The sequence below is a fragment of the Astatotilapia calliptera genome, chromosome 22, assembly GCF_900246225.1.
Source record: "Astatotilapia calliptera chromosome 22, fAstCal1.2, whole genome shotgun sequence".
Classification (NCBI taxonomy): Eukaryota; Metazoa; Chordata; class Actinopteri; order Cichliformes; family Cichlidae; genus Astatotilapia; species Astatotilapia calliptera.
The window spans coordinates 21,576,786-21,593,013 of record NC_039322.1 but is presented as its reverse complement, the minus strand read 5'-3'; the positions used below and the strand labels follow the sequence as shown (position 1 = coordinate 21,593,013).

Below are 16,228 nucleotides of genomic sequence, written 5' to 3'. Positions count from 1 at the left end.
ATGTTAATTGACAATCAAATTAATCCACCAAAATATCAATCCATCCGCCCCCAGTCGACTTTAATACAACTGTACATTCAAAACAAAACTGAATACAATTCACTTTGTGACAGCATTACACGTAAATTCAATTACAAACAGAATTTCTATGAAAAAGTGTTGGTTAAAGCAAGACTAATACTCACAGTCACTGTGATGCTCAGAGGAGCAAAACATGATGGTCAGCACGCTAGCATGCAAACAAAGACATTTTGAGACCTTTTAAATTGTTTACCATGTTAGGCCTCATTTGCACAAGCCTAGAGACCCACTGGCACTGCCCTCCTAGTAATGTCTAGTTCTAGGAAAAATCCCCAACTAGCTGACAAGTGATTGCTGGTGGTTGCTAGCTGTTGGCACGTGACAGCTTGTTACAAGTAAGAGTACTGCATCATAAACCTCTTTGTGATGCTTTGTTAACTTGCAGATTGCAGCAGTCACCCATAGTTTTCAGACAAGTTGGCATGTTTGATAGAAACTACTAGCAATTGCATCAACCTGTTGGCAAACAAAGCAACCACCAAGGAAGCATTTGGTGCAGCAACCTAAAGCAACCACTTGACAACTGGTCATGAAATATTCACTGATGGTTGCCAAATGGTTACATACTAATCTCTAGACCTGTGGGACAGGGGCGTTAGTTTAGCAACTGATGCTGAGAGAAGCGTATTAACTTTCAGAACTTCATCACAAAGTGCTCTCTGCCTTCTGAAAAACTGTGAGTTGTGTAAATGCAGGTGACATAAATTTCTGCACCAAATTTCAGGATATTCCATTTAAGATTTGTAAAGATGTTTTATTCAAGACCACAACTGTCACTCGAGGCTTGGTGGAATTCCAGAGAAAAAAAAACAATCACCAAAGTCAAGGACACAAAATGCCAGAAAGATCCATTCAGTATTTTGAGTAGCTGAGATACTTTACTTTGAATCAAAGTGGTCAACTAATACAAACACATTGCCTCCACAAATCCACAGTGCTATCACAGTTGAACAGTTTGTTCCCACGCAGACTTTGGCTTGATTTAATCGAAGAGAGACATTTGGTCAGTTAGACGAACATGAACTATGCAGGCAAGTGGATGGAAATTCAGGAGCTATGACAGTGATGTGGTAATGTTCTACTTTTGCAACTTTGAAGAGGCAAAAAATGTCAAGTTTAATACAGCAAGAGAGAGAGAGAGTCTTGGTGTATCATGTTAATGGGGATGGTACTAACCAGGACACACTGCTATGTTGCAGAGTTTGGTCTGAACCTCAGGCCGTCCACAAGCTACAGCCCCGCTGCCGTCCATGCACTTCCTGGTTCGTGTCCTGGAGCCCCGCCCACAGGTCACAGAGCACAGACTCCATGACGACCATTCCTCCCACAGCCCATGCACTGCGAACACCCACAAACATGACGCACAAAAAGACACGACATGGGGATGAGGGTTGAGAGAGGAAAGGAAGGAGAAGGAGTGGAGCATCCCATTGCAGGCAGGAGGGTTTGAGAATGAGAAAAACGAGAGATTAAATGATGAGCACATTCCTTTAAAAAAAGAAGAAGAAAAAACACAAAGGAGGTGACCTTATGACCTCCAGGAAACCCACCCAATTACAAAGGAAAAGACAGACTGAGTATGAAACAGCACTTACATGTTACTAATATGAACAAATGAAAGTTAGGAATGGACACTGGTATTTGAAGTCATGCAGCTCGAATCAAGACAAGGAAATAAATGGTGTATGCTTTTTCCTAAAGGTTTAGTCACCCAAGCATTAAAAAGCTTTTCTTTTATCCCCATTTTTCCTTCCTCATGTTTTCTCTTTATTGCACTCCATCGCGCGTTTTAACAAAATAAATAAAGACAGAATAAAGAAACAGTGAAGTTGGACCAAAGTCCTAGAACCTGCCATGTCAGAGAAAAGACACACACTTTCACACATACACATTCACAAAATTTAATTACTAAAACCATTTCGAGATGTCTCACCTAAAACTAGAGGGAATAATAATGGAATGATGGATATTATGGGGAAAAAAAAGAATACACAGAAAGTGAAGGCTCCAAAGAAGGAAAAGATCAATTTCAGGCCTGATTAAAAGGAAGAGAATAAGAACAGGTGAACATGAAAAACGTGGGAGATGATAAGAAAAATTGAAAGAACACGCAAAGATGATTGGAGACTCACAACGTTTGGGTGAATACGAAGTAGGAAATGAGTCCAAGAAAATGGGGTTATTTTGAAATGTTCAGTGAGAGGAGATTAAACTGTGTTGAAAGAGCCAGAAGAAAGAGAGAGGAACCGATGCTGGAGAGAGATGGAAAGCAGGAGATGAGGAGGGGAGGGACAGAGAAGGGAGGACGAGAAAGTTGGAGACAGCAGGATGAAGATTGCTGGTCCTGTGTTGAGCAAAGCTAAATAAATCATGCCGATAAATAATTAAGCCTCGTCTGTGAACGATGGCTTAGAGGAAGAGTAGAAGGCTGAGAGAGAGGGAGGGAGAAGATGGTGGTATTAAAAAGTATGAGAGATATGGAAAGCTGTTAATAGTTCTTAAATTTAGAAGAAAAAAAACATGGTGTTACTATGTCTTTAAGCTGCCCTATAAAATACATATACGATACATGAGCGGGAAAGAGCATTGGTAAGCATTTGTGCTTGCAAATTTAATGACATGTTCTTTTTAAAGTAAGCTCATTAGTGGTCCTTGTTGACAAGTTGCATGACTGGGTTCTGGTAAATATTACTTCTCTTGGATGTTGGAGCTTCGATGTAATGAATGATGTATGTGCACAGCTGACATTGAAAGTCTGCTTTGCAATTTATCTTTGAAAGTTTATTTATGCTCACCAAATATCAGAGTTTAAAGGGAGTACCCATGAGCAGGATTTGTGACATTACAAGTAGTTACAAGCACTACAAGCCAATCCTGGTCCAAGAGGCAACTTACACAAGTGTGATGAAGAAACTTGATGCCTGAAAATTACACACACAGTCATTCCGGTATTTTAGCTATGTAGCTATGAAACTCTTATCTAATGGGCTGGTATACAAATAAAAAACAAAACAAAAAAGCACAAACAGTTATTTGAACTGAGTACTTCTGTACAGCTTTAAAAACACCTGAGAATGATCTTCACACTCATCAGAGGCATTTAGTAAATTGTGAAGCTAAATACATCAAATAGTCTAATGTAAACATTAACCTAATGTCAATGTATTCAATTGTTAGCAGTAGGGATGTCCATGACTAGTCCACTAGACTTAATCATTGCTATTGTCACTAGTCGGTACCTAACATAGCAGTCATTTAATTTAATGTTTTAAATTTAAATTGATGCCCAATGTACGTAAATTATTATGCCCTAAATGTTATGTAGCCATCTGGCACCAGATGAAGCATCATTGCTGAGGAACCCCATAAATCTGCTAATCTCAGCCTGATCTTTGTTGTTGACACTATCATTTTTCTTTAAAGACGAAAGAACAAGACTGCAGATAAAAGCGGTGGAAATTAGCTTTCTCCGAGGGGTGGATGGGCTTTCCTTTAGCAATGAGGAGAGAAGTTCACTCATTCAAGAGGGGCTCAGAGTTGAGCTGCTGCTTTTCCACATCGAAGAGAGCCAGCTCAGGTGGGTGCCTCTTGGGTAAGGTGTTCTAAACTGGCATGTCCTACCGGGAGGAGGACACGGGGTAGACCTGCTGGAGAGATTACATCTAATTCCTCTGTGTTTCCCCCAAGTAGCCTGAGGAGGTGGCAAAAGGGACATCTGGGCTTCGTTGCCTAGGCTGCTACTCCCACGGCCCAAATTCGGATAAGCAGAATAAAATGGATAATTTATGGTTTTGTTATTTTAGATTTTAAGTCTCACTAAAGTGGTTGTGGTAAATTTTGGACCAGCAGTCATTCATTCATAATGCACAGCACAATGCACCGCACTTTCCAGTCACAGTTTATTAGTATATGAACTAATACATGAACATCTTTAACATGTTTCGTTTCTGATGAGGCTTTGGTGAACCAACTGAAGGACCAGATGTATCTTTTAAGTCCTGTGTCAAAACTTTCCTTGATTTTTTTTTTCTTAACGACATAACTTTCATATACTGTTCATCTGATGCAAATACTATTTCTGTTTGATTGTTTTGTTTTTTGTTTGTTTGGGGCTACACTGCACACCATGGCAACCTATGTCAGATTTACAGGTATACAAATTATGCCTGTCACACTTTGTTACCCGCTATCTGTTGCAAATATTTATTCCAATTTCTTTATCTATGAAACAAGCAAAAGGCAACAAATTGCCTAAAGGTACGATTGTCATGTGCAATTGGGCTGTTGATGTGTAGACACAACACTGATTCATCCTTCGAGTTAGTAGATGCCTTTTTTGTGTTTAAGTGATCCATGGGTCAGTGTTAAGTTGCATAACAAACAACATTCATCTGAAAATGCTCAGGTACAAGTAATTCACCAAAAATGAATAAAAAACCAAGTAATGGCCAAAAAAAACTTTGAAAGACCTTCAGACATCCTACTGCTCAAGAGCCATTTGAAAACATTATTGGAAATTCTGGCTCCTTAGAAGCGAAATATAAAGAAATGATGAGTGGGTTTTGCACAGTATTTGGAACTGGATGTGTTTGGACTGAATATTATTGGGACTTCTGAGCCATTCCCAGTATTATTTATTTTCCTCTGAAATACATTTTCGATTTTTTGGAGTCGAAAGTGAATTTTGTGATTAATTTGCAATTTGTAGTCACTGATTTCAAAGGTAAAGTATGGCATGGGATCTATTTCTGTATCAATAATCATGCAACCCCTTACTATCAAAACATTGAATGGAATATATTTTGCTAATATGAGTAACATCTAACCAGCATTTAATATATTTTTAGACTGCAGAACATAATACAATGCTCTGTGCTGTTACTTGCTATCTTCATCTACAACAACATGGGATTGCTTGTTAAACATGATTTATTCATTAGAATTGAATCTCCAGCTGTCAAATTCAGTACAAGTGTATCTGAAGTCTGACCATGCAACACCAATCAACTGGCCCCTAAAAACAAGCTTCAATCAGCTTTGGGACAAAAATACAATAAAAGAAAAAAAGTAATTTGGAAATGAGGACAACAACAACAACAAAAAACCATGATGAAATATCCTCACAAACTGGCTGATGAAAGTATTAAACACCTGACCAATTATATTTTGAGGTATTTTGAATCATAAGCCAAATTGCTGAAATACATAACATCTTTTAGTTTAACTAAGGGCTTTAAAGGGGACCTTTTTGCTATGTTGCAGTCACAGAGGGAAGTGCAAAGGAACATATTTGCAGCAGCTGAAATAAAGCTGAAATAAAAGGTATGAAATAATACACTGATCTGAGATCAAACAACAGTGTGTCATGTCTGTTTGCCTCATAACATCTGGCAAAAAAAAATCATGAACTGCGTGAGCTCCATTTTGGGAGCTAAAAAAAAGACTGGAAATAAAGCAACAGACTTGCTCATGCTGCCCCACATTTCTGATGCAAATGCAAGCAAGCTTGCACATGCATGGTTATGCACAAGTACACAATCACACAAGAAACCATAATGAGCTTATGGGTAATAAAGATGCATGTTTTCTAAAGATGTCCTTAAACTCTTTCCAGTTTACACATACAGTGCTGTGTGCTGTATTGAGATATCAACTTTTAATTTTCCCATTTCTATTTTTGCAATGCATATGGTGTAATTAGACATATGCATCACATAATGTCCTTATGGATTACCATAATTACCAGCAATCTCATCTATTGTCAGAGGACCGCATGGATGCATTATTTAAACATATGTATGAATGTGCGCACATGTGTGAAGTTTGTGCTGTAAGCCTGATATGAGACCATGACTACACCCCGTTAAGTTTCTTGCTTGAATGATTACTGGAAGCAGTGTTGCTGCATTTGACAGCGCACTGACCCGGACATACTTTATTCACAATGCGCTGTTGTTCCACTTCATGTTTTAAATGTCAGTGAATCTATGGTAAATGAGCAATAGCTAAACAGAACACGAGTAGGGAGTACTACTTCACTTTGCATGCTTTGGGGCACGAAATCCTTATACTTCATTGCATATTCCACAAAAAGAAACAAAAAAGAAAATGTAATTTGTGATGCCAATTACCAACTAGTTTGCTTTGTCATGAGCAAGACCATTATTTAAAATTGATTATCTGTATCACCTTAATTTAGGGGTTTTACCCAAAATTAAGCCAAAAATAAAAAAAGTCCATTTTCACTCCATTTGCTTTCTGTCCGAGCTATTTTTCTTTGATGTTCCCTAACTTTTGCAGTCACACACATACACACACATACTGCACAGCCTTCCACAGTTGCAGATAGATATATGCCCAGAGACATATCCACCCACACTGATACAACACCCACACCCAAACACAAATTAATGGTAAAAGAAAGAAAGACAGAAATCTGGCAAACTCATCTACCAACTGAAGTCTACACGTTGCACTCCGTTTCAAGCCACTCTGGGAAAAACCAAGTGCGCATGTTTTCACTTATACTTGTGTGTCTTGCATATTTGCACAAGCAAGTCAATGTATATGGAACTGAATAGATGACATACATAAATACATTACATATTTTGGCACAACTGGCTGTTGTTTTCTGTGCAGTAGGTCTGGAAGGGAAAATTCATGCTTTTTTTTTTTTTAAAAGGAAACCAACTAAAAAAAGCAAAGCAAACTAACTTGTTTAGGAGAAAAGTAGGAAGTCACACTTTAATTCCACTTGACTATATCCTTGATTTGTGTGTTTGCATGTGTGTGCCTGCCATAAGCCATAAACATCAGCTTGAATCCAAAAGTAAATAGATTACCAAATCAAGCGAGAGTGTAGATTTTACGCCACAAAAGAAGAGAAGGAAAGTTAAAAAAAAAAAAACCCACCCACCCACACACACACACACACACATATAATTTTTTAAGTCAATCACACAAAGTTTATTAAAGACTTTTATGTCTTTTTGCTACCACCCCCACATTCCCCATCTATTTTAAATTGGTGTGATCCCGTTCAGGCGATCCCTGGAGTGCCCCTAAACCCCTCCAGAACCACGTCAGAAAACATCAGAGGAGCGGCGGAAAATGAAATAATAAACGGAACATAACACAGCAACCAATATCCCATCAAAGGAGCTGCTGAGGATATTAATATCGACGCTGAATGGAAAATGAGGCACTTAGACATACAAATCGGGCTGGCAAATTTGCATAAAAACAAGATTAGAATATGCACTGACAGGGAGGAAAAATGTTCCTCTGGCTTTTTTCTTTTTGGAATTGGTGGAACTAGTGGGGGTCTGGGATGCATCAGTAAACACCGAGTCTTTACTCACATGTAGTATATTCTGTGCCACATACTTTACAGAGGAGTCACTGATAAAGCTCTCACGAACATGCATACAAAAAGCTAAAAGAACTGAACTTAAAACAAAAAACAAACTTAAGTAAGGCCAAAATGTACTTTACTTTATGTGGTCAACTTTGGGTAAAAGGCTAGAATCTGTTATTATCAACTACGGCTAGGTTCATTTAGCTACCTTCACTGTATACGTAAAAGCGATGCTAATATGAGCTAGCAGTAAACTGAAGTGTACTGACCAGAAAACATGAATAGTGTCCCTTACTATTACTGTATGTAGGTGGTAAGTCGTATTTAAGTTTTAATTTTTAAAAAATGGTAACTTCAAATATTATAGTTTTTTATTAAATAAAAAAAAATGTCAGACAGTATCAAATCCCGTTTCCTGGGATAGTACACTTGTTGTGCATGGGCCTAAACAAAAACCCCCCTCCAGAACACCATCCCAGACGGCCTTAAGCATGGAACTAAATCTATATAAAAAGGAAAGAAAGAAAGAAAGAAAGAAAGAAAGAAAGAAAGAAACTGGCTACAGTGGAGAGAGGATGCCCGACACAGTAAAGGAGGGTGTGCTGACTGTACTTTTGTTAGAGTCAGCAGTTCGATCTCAGTATCGATAGTATCATTATCAACACTGGTATGGGTATAGGATAAATACTAGAATGACAGTACTTCGTAAGCGCAGTATGAAGTCTAGTGAATTGTGTTCAATAAAAAAGATATTTAGTTGGTAAGGGATCAACACCAAAATTTGCAGTATGGCACAACACTTTTCACTCAGCATTAGCAGTGGATTAGGGGAGGGGCCGTCAAGAGGGGCCATCGAGAGAGATACAGGTCATACAGGGTTTCACCTCTGTTCTAATCAGGCAAATCAAACCAATGCAGGACAGGCAGAAATTCATAATTCCATCTAGTCAACATTAAAGCCTGGCAATCAAAGCAAAACAGAATTGGCATTGTTCAGCAGCAGCTGTGTACACTTATTCTTTCAGTGACTTCATCCAGCTTGATTGAGCAGTTTTGTGTTGCTAAAAAAAAGGGAAAAAAAGAAGAAAAAACCTCAAAGTCTTCATTTCGTTGCTGCAGTTTTGCAGAAAGCAGATAGAGCCGACTGCACCCACCCACTCTTGTAGTACGCATATGAAAATGTAATTTCAGTGGTATTTTGGAGGTGTCACTGCAAATTATGAGACCAATTTCAATGAAAGTAAAGAAAAAACAAACAAAAGAGAAAGAAACCCTCGCTTGTACTTCAGCTTTTGAACATTTTCCTTGCTTGCCACTGAAATGTGAGCACAGATTATTTTGCACAGAATGAGTTCAACATTTGCTTCGACAGGCTTAGTTTCCTCTGCAAAATTAAAACATTTTCAAAAGTTTGCCTGCTCATTATGCTCTGAAAGATCAACTTGGTGATACATATAGACAAGAAAAAGGGAAAGGAAAGAAATGAAGAGTGGAAGAGCAGAGGAGAGCTAAAGATAGAGAGCCCAGGAAGTATTAACTTCAGTGATGTGGCAGGTCTAATAGATTGGGTGACATCAAACTCAAGGCTGTCAGTCTGTCTCGCTTTCTCAAACACACACACACACACACACACACACACACACACACACACACACACACACACACACACACACACACAGAGAAACTCCTTTTCTCTTTCTCCCTCTTCCAGCTTTGCCTGCATTGTGAACTGAAATGACACAGTGGCGTTCTCCTTCTGTTCAGCTAAACCGCGGTTACATGTGTTTTGGCCTTGTGTGTGTCCGTGTTGTGAGTATACTGCCTACCTTCCTCACACTGTCATTATTTTCTTCTGTTTTCTTAACACTTTTGTGAAAGGAAAAGAAGGAAGAAAAATAGAAACAAACCGCTACATGGTTGAGTGAGGTTGGGTTAAAGCTACATTTTTTGCTGTACCAAACAAAGGCGGTGGGTGTATGCGGCACTGAAGAGACAGGACACCAACCAGTTTTTTTTACTAGCATTTGTACAAAAAAAAGACTCAAAATAGATAAAAAGTCATAGTGTGAAGTCCATGTCGTGTTTATCTACTGTGTAAAGCTGAGCATCAGACAAATGGCACTCAGAGAAAGAATTAACCCACAGCATTCTCGCTGTGAGCAAAAATAAAACAGTCAGGAGAAGTGAATGAGGCGCTGGTCAAAGGCAGCCGGTTAACGCACCTGAGCCTGTGATTCCGGGTTCACCTGGGCAAGAGGCCGTGTTGTTGCACATGCGTGTTTCCCGCAGGGCACCGCTGCACAGTGTCCCATAGGGAGAAGAAACACACGATCGGGTCCTCACTTGCCAGCCCTGCCCACATGTCAGAGAACACACACTCCACTGCGACCATTCCTCCGCTGCTGGGTCACCTAAGGAGCAAGATGGACATGAACATGGAGAGGATAGTTATATACGCACAGTGTTTTTAATGATCCTGAGAGTCAGATGCGCGGCTAAGGTTGAATAACAAGAGAAATCATTCTTTCCTTTTATCACTTGTTCAAATAAAACACATTTGTAACAAGACTGCACTTTATTATCTCACAGCTTAATTTGGTGCCTTCACACGGATGTACTGCTGAAGTCTCCAAATGCATTTTTATAGAGGCAGTATGAAATTTTCAGCCAATTTCCAAGTGGTCTTGGTAACCCCACGCCACCCCACTTTCTACAAAAAAAACCCTGCCTGCTCTGTAGGAGTGTCATGATTCTGGTGTCTCCTCAGGTTAAACAGAAAAGAGACGAGGAAGAGGTAGAAGATGATCTCAGCTCTGCAGCTCAAAGTTTATACTGCTATGTAAAAGTGGCTCGTAATGCAAAAAGCCAACAAAAAAAGGAAAAGAAAAATGATTTCCATAAAGGGTAATTACAATAAATTCCTCGCTTTATAACGGAGTCCTAAAATGTCCCAACAAATGGAGCAGACAGAAACTATTACTGGAGATGTGTGACAATTTTCAAGTATATTTTCGCTTCCAGTTTTCACAGAAGCACCGCCAGCATTAAAAGATGTTTGCTTTATTGATTGCTGTTTAGCGGCTCTCGGATTCCTCTGCTCTTCTGTTTACCGTAAAAAAATGAAAAAAACAAACAAAAAAACCCATCAAAATCTGCTTTTGGAAAGCAGTGACACCGGTGCAACATCACAACAAAAAAAGACAAACAAAATTGTAACCTATGCAATTAACAAGGAGTAAAAAAAGAAACTTTTGGGAATGTGTGACAGGTGATGAAAGTGACACGATGTAGCTTTTTTTCTTTACTTATTCACACTAAGAGTGTTATTGTAAATAAATCTTGACGGGATATTAATGAAGATGATGATCATGCTCCAGGAAAGTTTTTTTTAAAGGTGATTCAATTAATTAATGGAATTATGGTAACATGTATGATCTCACCGCTAAAGGCCTTTAAGTCTCAAAGCAATTCTGTGTGTGTGTGTGTGTACATATTCGACTCTGTGTTGTAAGCACCCATATGAGATTAGGTGTTTAGACTTGATGGAGTCTAATTTGGAGTTCTCCAGGCAGCTGTGGAGAGGGTCCCATTGTTCCACTGAGCTACGCCCTTGAAAGCGAAAACGAGGAGCCAAGTCCCTCCACTTCTCTCTTTGTAAATTGTTTATGAGCGCCGTGTCCTTTGATGGAGGCGTCATCACATGGCAAAGAAGGAAATCAAATTAATTGCATGTCCGTTAATCGCATTACATCTTCATTAACATGCTGTGAGTCAGGGCTTAAGCTCATCACAGATGCCTAGAGGACTAGAAGAATGGGGGAAGAAGCAAGGAAGGGGAGGGGTAGACAGGGTAGGATGAGGACAAGATAGACCCAGGGGTTTCCCTCCTATTAAGGGACTTCCTCCTCTACGCCATATATATGAATATGGAAATGCATGTGCATGCAACATGGAATATCTTGTATGTTTAAGGCCGATTCGTATTATATTATATATACATACATGCATGTGACATTCTCATGGTTAATAGATCAGTCTTTGAATAATTTACTCTTTTTTTTCCCAGTCCTTTCCATTTTTTCCAAGTTTCACACGCCGACTCAAAAATTTCACACTTTCACAAACTCACACAAGTGAATGATTCAAGGTGGCAGCTGCCCTAGGTTTGCTCACCGAAAAGGAAAAGGTACACCTTACATAATTATTCATAAAACTGTTTTATAGAAAACTGAGGATTTTCAGTGGGACATAGAGCCTGTAAAGGTCAGGTTGTCTTCTTTCGTTCCAGGCTCTGGGCACCATTGCACACTCATAATACTCACCTGTTTGTGCCTGAAACACACCTGGCTGGTCAGCTGATCGTGGTCTTTGGGTCTTCACCTTCAGGTCGTCATCATACGGGTCTGAAAAATATAACAGACATTTTTTTTTTTCATTTTAATCTTAACTTCCTTTTGATTACATGGTACCGCTCAAAATATATGAGGGCTCCATGGGTTGCATGGGCAAATCAAACCTGAATTTAAAAGCTGTCGTAAATAAGCGCTCATCACCATCCACATTTCACTTTTATGTTCAGGAAAAGTAAAAAAAAAAATACAGGAAAGCTCAAGTACATCCAAAACACGACTCTGGCAAAATAAAAGTACAAACGCCTACATTTCCTTGGCTTAGTCCTTGTAGCAGGAAATTTAAAGAACATGACGAGACGTTTTAGCACACGCAGCGCGGTAACAGATAACAGACTGTCAAATCTAGTGTATAATCTCAGAAAATCAGGAGGAAGCAAATTTGAACTGGCTCATTAGAGGGGAACATTAGGAGGGGAAAACATGAAAAAAAGAAGAAGTATATCTTCTTTTGAACGCATGCTGATGGTTCAGCGCAGCAAACCAAGTAAATAAAAGTTCTGGCTTGGAGATGAGACTCCACACACACATATAAAATGCACCAGCGGGACTTGATCTATCAAATATGTGAACATCTCACATAAGCGGTGAGCATTTCTGGAAATGGCATTAAGTCGGTCTCTGAGAGTTAGTGAAATCACACAACATATCTAAGTCAGTTTCATCTCAGCTGGTAGAAACGTGGAGGCATGCGTACAGGCCGTTCTGTCTGGTTCAAATGGATTTGTAGGCTTAGTTTCACCAATGCAAGTCTTAATCAACTCCCTCGGCGGGGGGAAACAATCTTTTCTTTCACAGATCTTTTTTTTTCTCCATCTGGATTCTTCTTACCCAATGGGATCTTTTTTGCAGCAGCTGCATTTATGGAAAAGGAGCTGACACACGTGGCGTATCTAAGGTACATTATCTGCACGGAATGTGATTGTGTGTCTGCGTATTCGATTACAGAGAGCAAAAGTGAAATTTCCTCGCGTTAGCCTCCATCAAGCAGTTGACCCAAGGAAAAACAGAGACGTTGCATATCCTCCCTATCCGGCACACACGCACACACTCACACATGCAAGTGTGAATGCCTGGGAAGTGTGTTGAGGCTCTGCCATGATTGCACAAACGCCCATTGCTACCAGCCCTTTAATTTGGCCTTTTAGAGAATCAACTCTTTGGTGGGGGGGAAAAACTCGTTACCCGTTTGCTCGTTTTCTGCATTGTTCTCAACGTGATCATTTAACAAAAGACCTTTTTTTTTAAATCAATGGAAAAAAAGTAATAATCCTGTTTACGTGCTGTCTGCGCTGTTGCAGGTTACAGCCGTGGGTAAAATAAATAACTGTTGTGCACATGTGTGGTCTGTTTGTTTACTTTTAAAAGAAACTAAAATGAGCAAATGGTGCACCTGGAAAGTATTTAATAAGACAATTAACAGATTTCATTTTCATCTAATTGAATCATTTCTTTAAAAACAAATCACATGTCAGCATTGCATCAGATTAGACAATCAAGCACAGAACGGAGATGCACATGCCAGCATGCCCAGGGATTTGAAGGAGTTTTCATTACGCAATCTTTCTCGGGTCAGCTCGTGGTACGGACGCCCACTTACTTAGCTGCAGGTTTTACAGTCATATTTTACACGGAAAATGTGAGACCTTGAGCGAGCATATCGTGCTCCCAGAAATTTATGGCTTGCTTTGCCACAGTCCTGGGCTTTATTGACTGTACTCATCATTGACGCTACACTAAGATTAGTCATCCTCCTAAACAAGCAGCATTCATTAGCTGAAATATGGCGTCAAAAGGTAGCTTTTTCACTGCTCTTTTAGTTTTACTCTCAAGCTCAAGCTTGACTCATTGTTAGATTCCTTGAAACTGCAGCCTGGGAGACAAAAGATTCAGCAAGGGTTGAAGAAAATGTCTACACTACCTGACACCGTTGTTGGTAAGAAAGCACCCGTGGTTTCCGTATTATTTGCATCCAATTCAATTCAGTTTTGTTTACATAGTGACAAATGACAAAAACAGTCACCTCGTGGTGCTTTATATTGTAAGGTAAAGACTCTACAACATTAATTGGCCAAGTTAAACAAAGTGTGTTAAGAAGGTGTGTTTGTTAAGGCCACCCATCCCTATATGTTCTCATCCCACATTCATCAGTGACTTTAGGGTAGAAAATCTGAGTGAAGCTGAATGATCTATGATATTCTATAACAGGAAACAATCAAGTCATCTGCCTCGATGCATACCACTTTAACTGGACAGTCTAGATTTTTTTTAATTGAACTTTAAGTATTTCAGAAAGTATGTAGAGTTAGTTTGAGCCCAATCCTGGTCCAGAGCAAATTAAGCCCAGTAAGTGCTCGAGGTCAGTGAAGCAGGACAGAAGAGTAAGGTCTCAAAATCTTTATCACCTTACTTGAGTGTATAGTTCTTTACAGAGACTGTACACTCAAGTTTGCTTCCCTCAATGCACAGATTTGTCTTCCTTTAGTTTGTCCACTTGTCTCTTTGGACATAGGTAGGGAAGTAAAATTTATTTATAGCACTTTTTATAGATAAAAATCACAAAGTGCTTGACAATGAAAAAAAATTATGTGACAGTTGGTTCATTCATGTAAGACACTGTTATGAAGATGTTGCAAGATGAGCATGTGGGAAAAAAAGTGTGTAGACAGTGTTGGGGAGTAGCAGAATATATGTACCGGTGTTACGTATTTAAAATAGAAAATATGAGTAACTTTATTCCGTTACAGTTAACGCTGGAATAGGTGATAATTAGAATACAGTTAATTTATTGAAATAAATGGATTACACTGCGGTCTTTTCCTTTTTCATATGTTAGGCTATCCCCTTTCAGATTTTGGTAATTCCACACATTGCCGGAAACCCAAGGAAACACACAATAAGAGGCTCTAACGTAAGCGTCCTGTTAATGTTGGTGGCATCAGTTACACAATGGACACGGAGCCAGCACAACAGAACCATCAGTCCACGGGCAGGAATGCATTTCTTACTTGGAAATTTCGACACCACTTCACATTTAAAGAAGAAAGGGATAGGTGAAATCTGACTGTGCAACGCAAACTCTGTTTGCCAGCAAACAAGCTGCTCTCAGCGTCAAAAGACTCCACCTTCAACCTAAAGAAACATCTGGAAGTAAGTTCTTTTTTAAAAACTAATGTTAGCCTACTGCAACTCCCTTGTTTCAGTTGTGGTAGCTACCTGGGTTATGTGCCACCTCAATATCTTTGATGTACTATTGTTGTGTGATTTATTACTATTACTGCATTACAACCTGCTGGCTGCAAATAATCATGTGCAGTTCTGAAAGCAGACAAAAAGAAACGTATAACTGAACTGAAAATAAATATGGCAACAACGAACTATGGAATTTTAATGAGACATGGCAAAGTTCAAGGAGTCACGGAGTTTGTGAACCAGTGAGTGAACAAGACAGTCATGGTGCGCTTCCACTGGGGTGCTGAAGTGTTGCTGTGCTTCCTAGCACTGGACACATGATGGACAAGCCATTAGAAAGTGATGATAGATGGTTGACAGTTGCTGTCCCTCTCCTTCTTCTTATGATTGGTGCATGCCGCTTGCGGGCTGTCTTCTCCCAGACTTCAAAACTAAATGAATATAGCGACTCGCTTACAAACTTTCTTCATCCATCTTCTTCTGCTTATCCAATTCTTATCCGGAGGTGGGTGGCTGTCCCAGCTGTCATGGGCCAAGAGGCAGAGTACACCCTGAAGAAATCACCAATCTGTTGTAGGGCTAACACATCAAGACAAACAACCATTCACGCTCACTTAGACTCACCAATTAATGAACCCCATGCATCTCTTTGGACTGTGGGAGGAAGCCTGAGAGCCCCTCATGCAAACTCCACATAGAAAGGCCCCCAGGCTGGAATTGATGCCAGGACCTTCTTGCTTTAAGGCAACATTGATAACCACCACACCAATGTGCTGCTCCAACCTTCCTTCATTATGAGAACTCTTAACACATGTGATGCAAGAAATAAGTTATGATTTTGCTGTACCTGTCTTTTGCATTGACAACAGATAGTTTTAGAGTTTTTCACAAGTTAACGGAGGTGTAGCGTAGTAGACCCAACACCCCTAGTTCCCTTGAAGCAGCCTACACTTCAGCTTCATGTAAATGAAGAACTGGCAAAATGTAACGTCGTGCAACCAGAATGCATTAGCATGTGCTACGTCCCTGGTCAAGAGGTAACCTACACACAAAATTACTCGGGACTTCCCACTCTTCACCACACCAAAGGAAGAGTCAACCAGGTCCAAGATACTGAACAGCAGTTTATCTGCACATAAACTCACACACACACAAATCAACACGAGGCCCGATTTGCGCCCAAACTGGC

The 16,228-nt window shown here is 39.7% G+C and overlaps 1 protein-coding gene across 6 annotated transcripts in view; it reads right to left on the bottom strand.

Annotated features, from left to right (window-relative positions):
• The window catches only part of adgrb2 (adhesion G protein-coupled receptor B2), a 264,465-nt gene that overhangs the window by 130,703 nt on the left and 117,534 nt on the right, over positions 1-16,228 (bottom strand). For 4 of the 6 annotated variants that reach the window (XM_026156028.1, XM_026156033.1, XM_026156031.1 and 1 more), the window contains exons 3-5: positions 11,761-11,841; positions 9,661-9,849; positions 1,258-1,419 (exon numbers count right to left, since the gene is read on the bottom strand). In XM_026156028.1, coding sequence (XP_026011813.1) covers positions 1,258-1,419; positions 9,661-9,849; positions 11,761-11,841 — 432 coding nt within the window. The remainder of the gene's footprint in view (positions 1-1,257; positions 1,420-9,660; positions 9,850-11,760; positions 11,842-16,228) is intronic. The other 2 variants (XM_026156029.1, XM_026156032.1) reach the window with 2 other exon arrangements.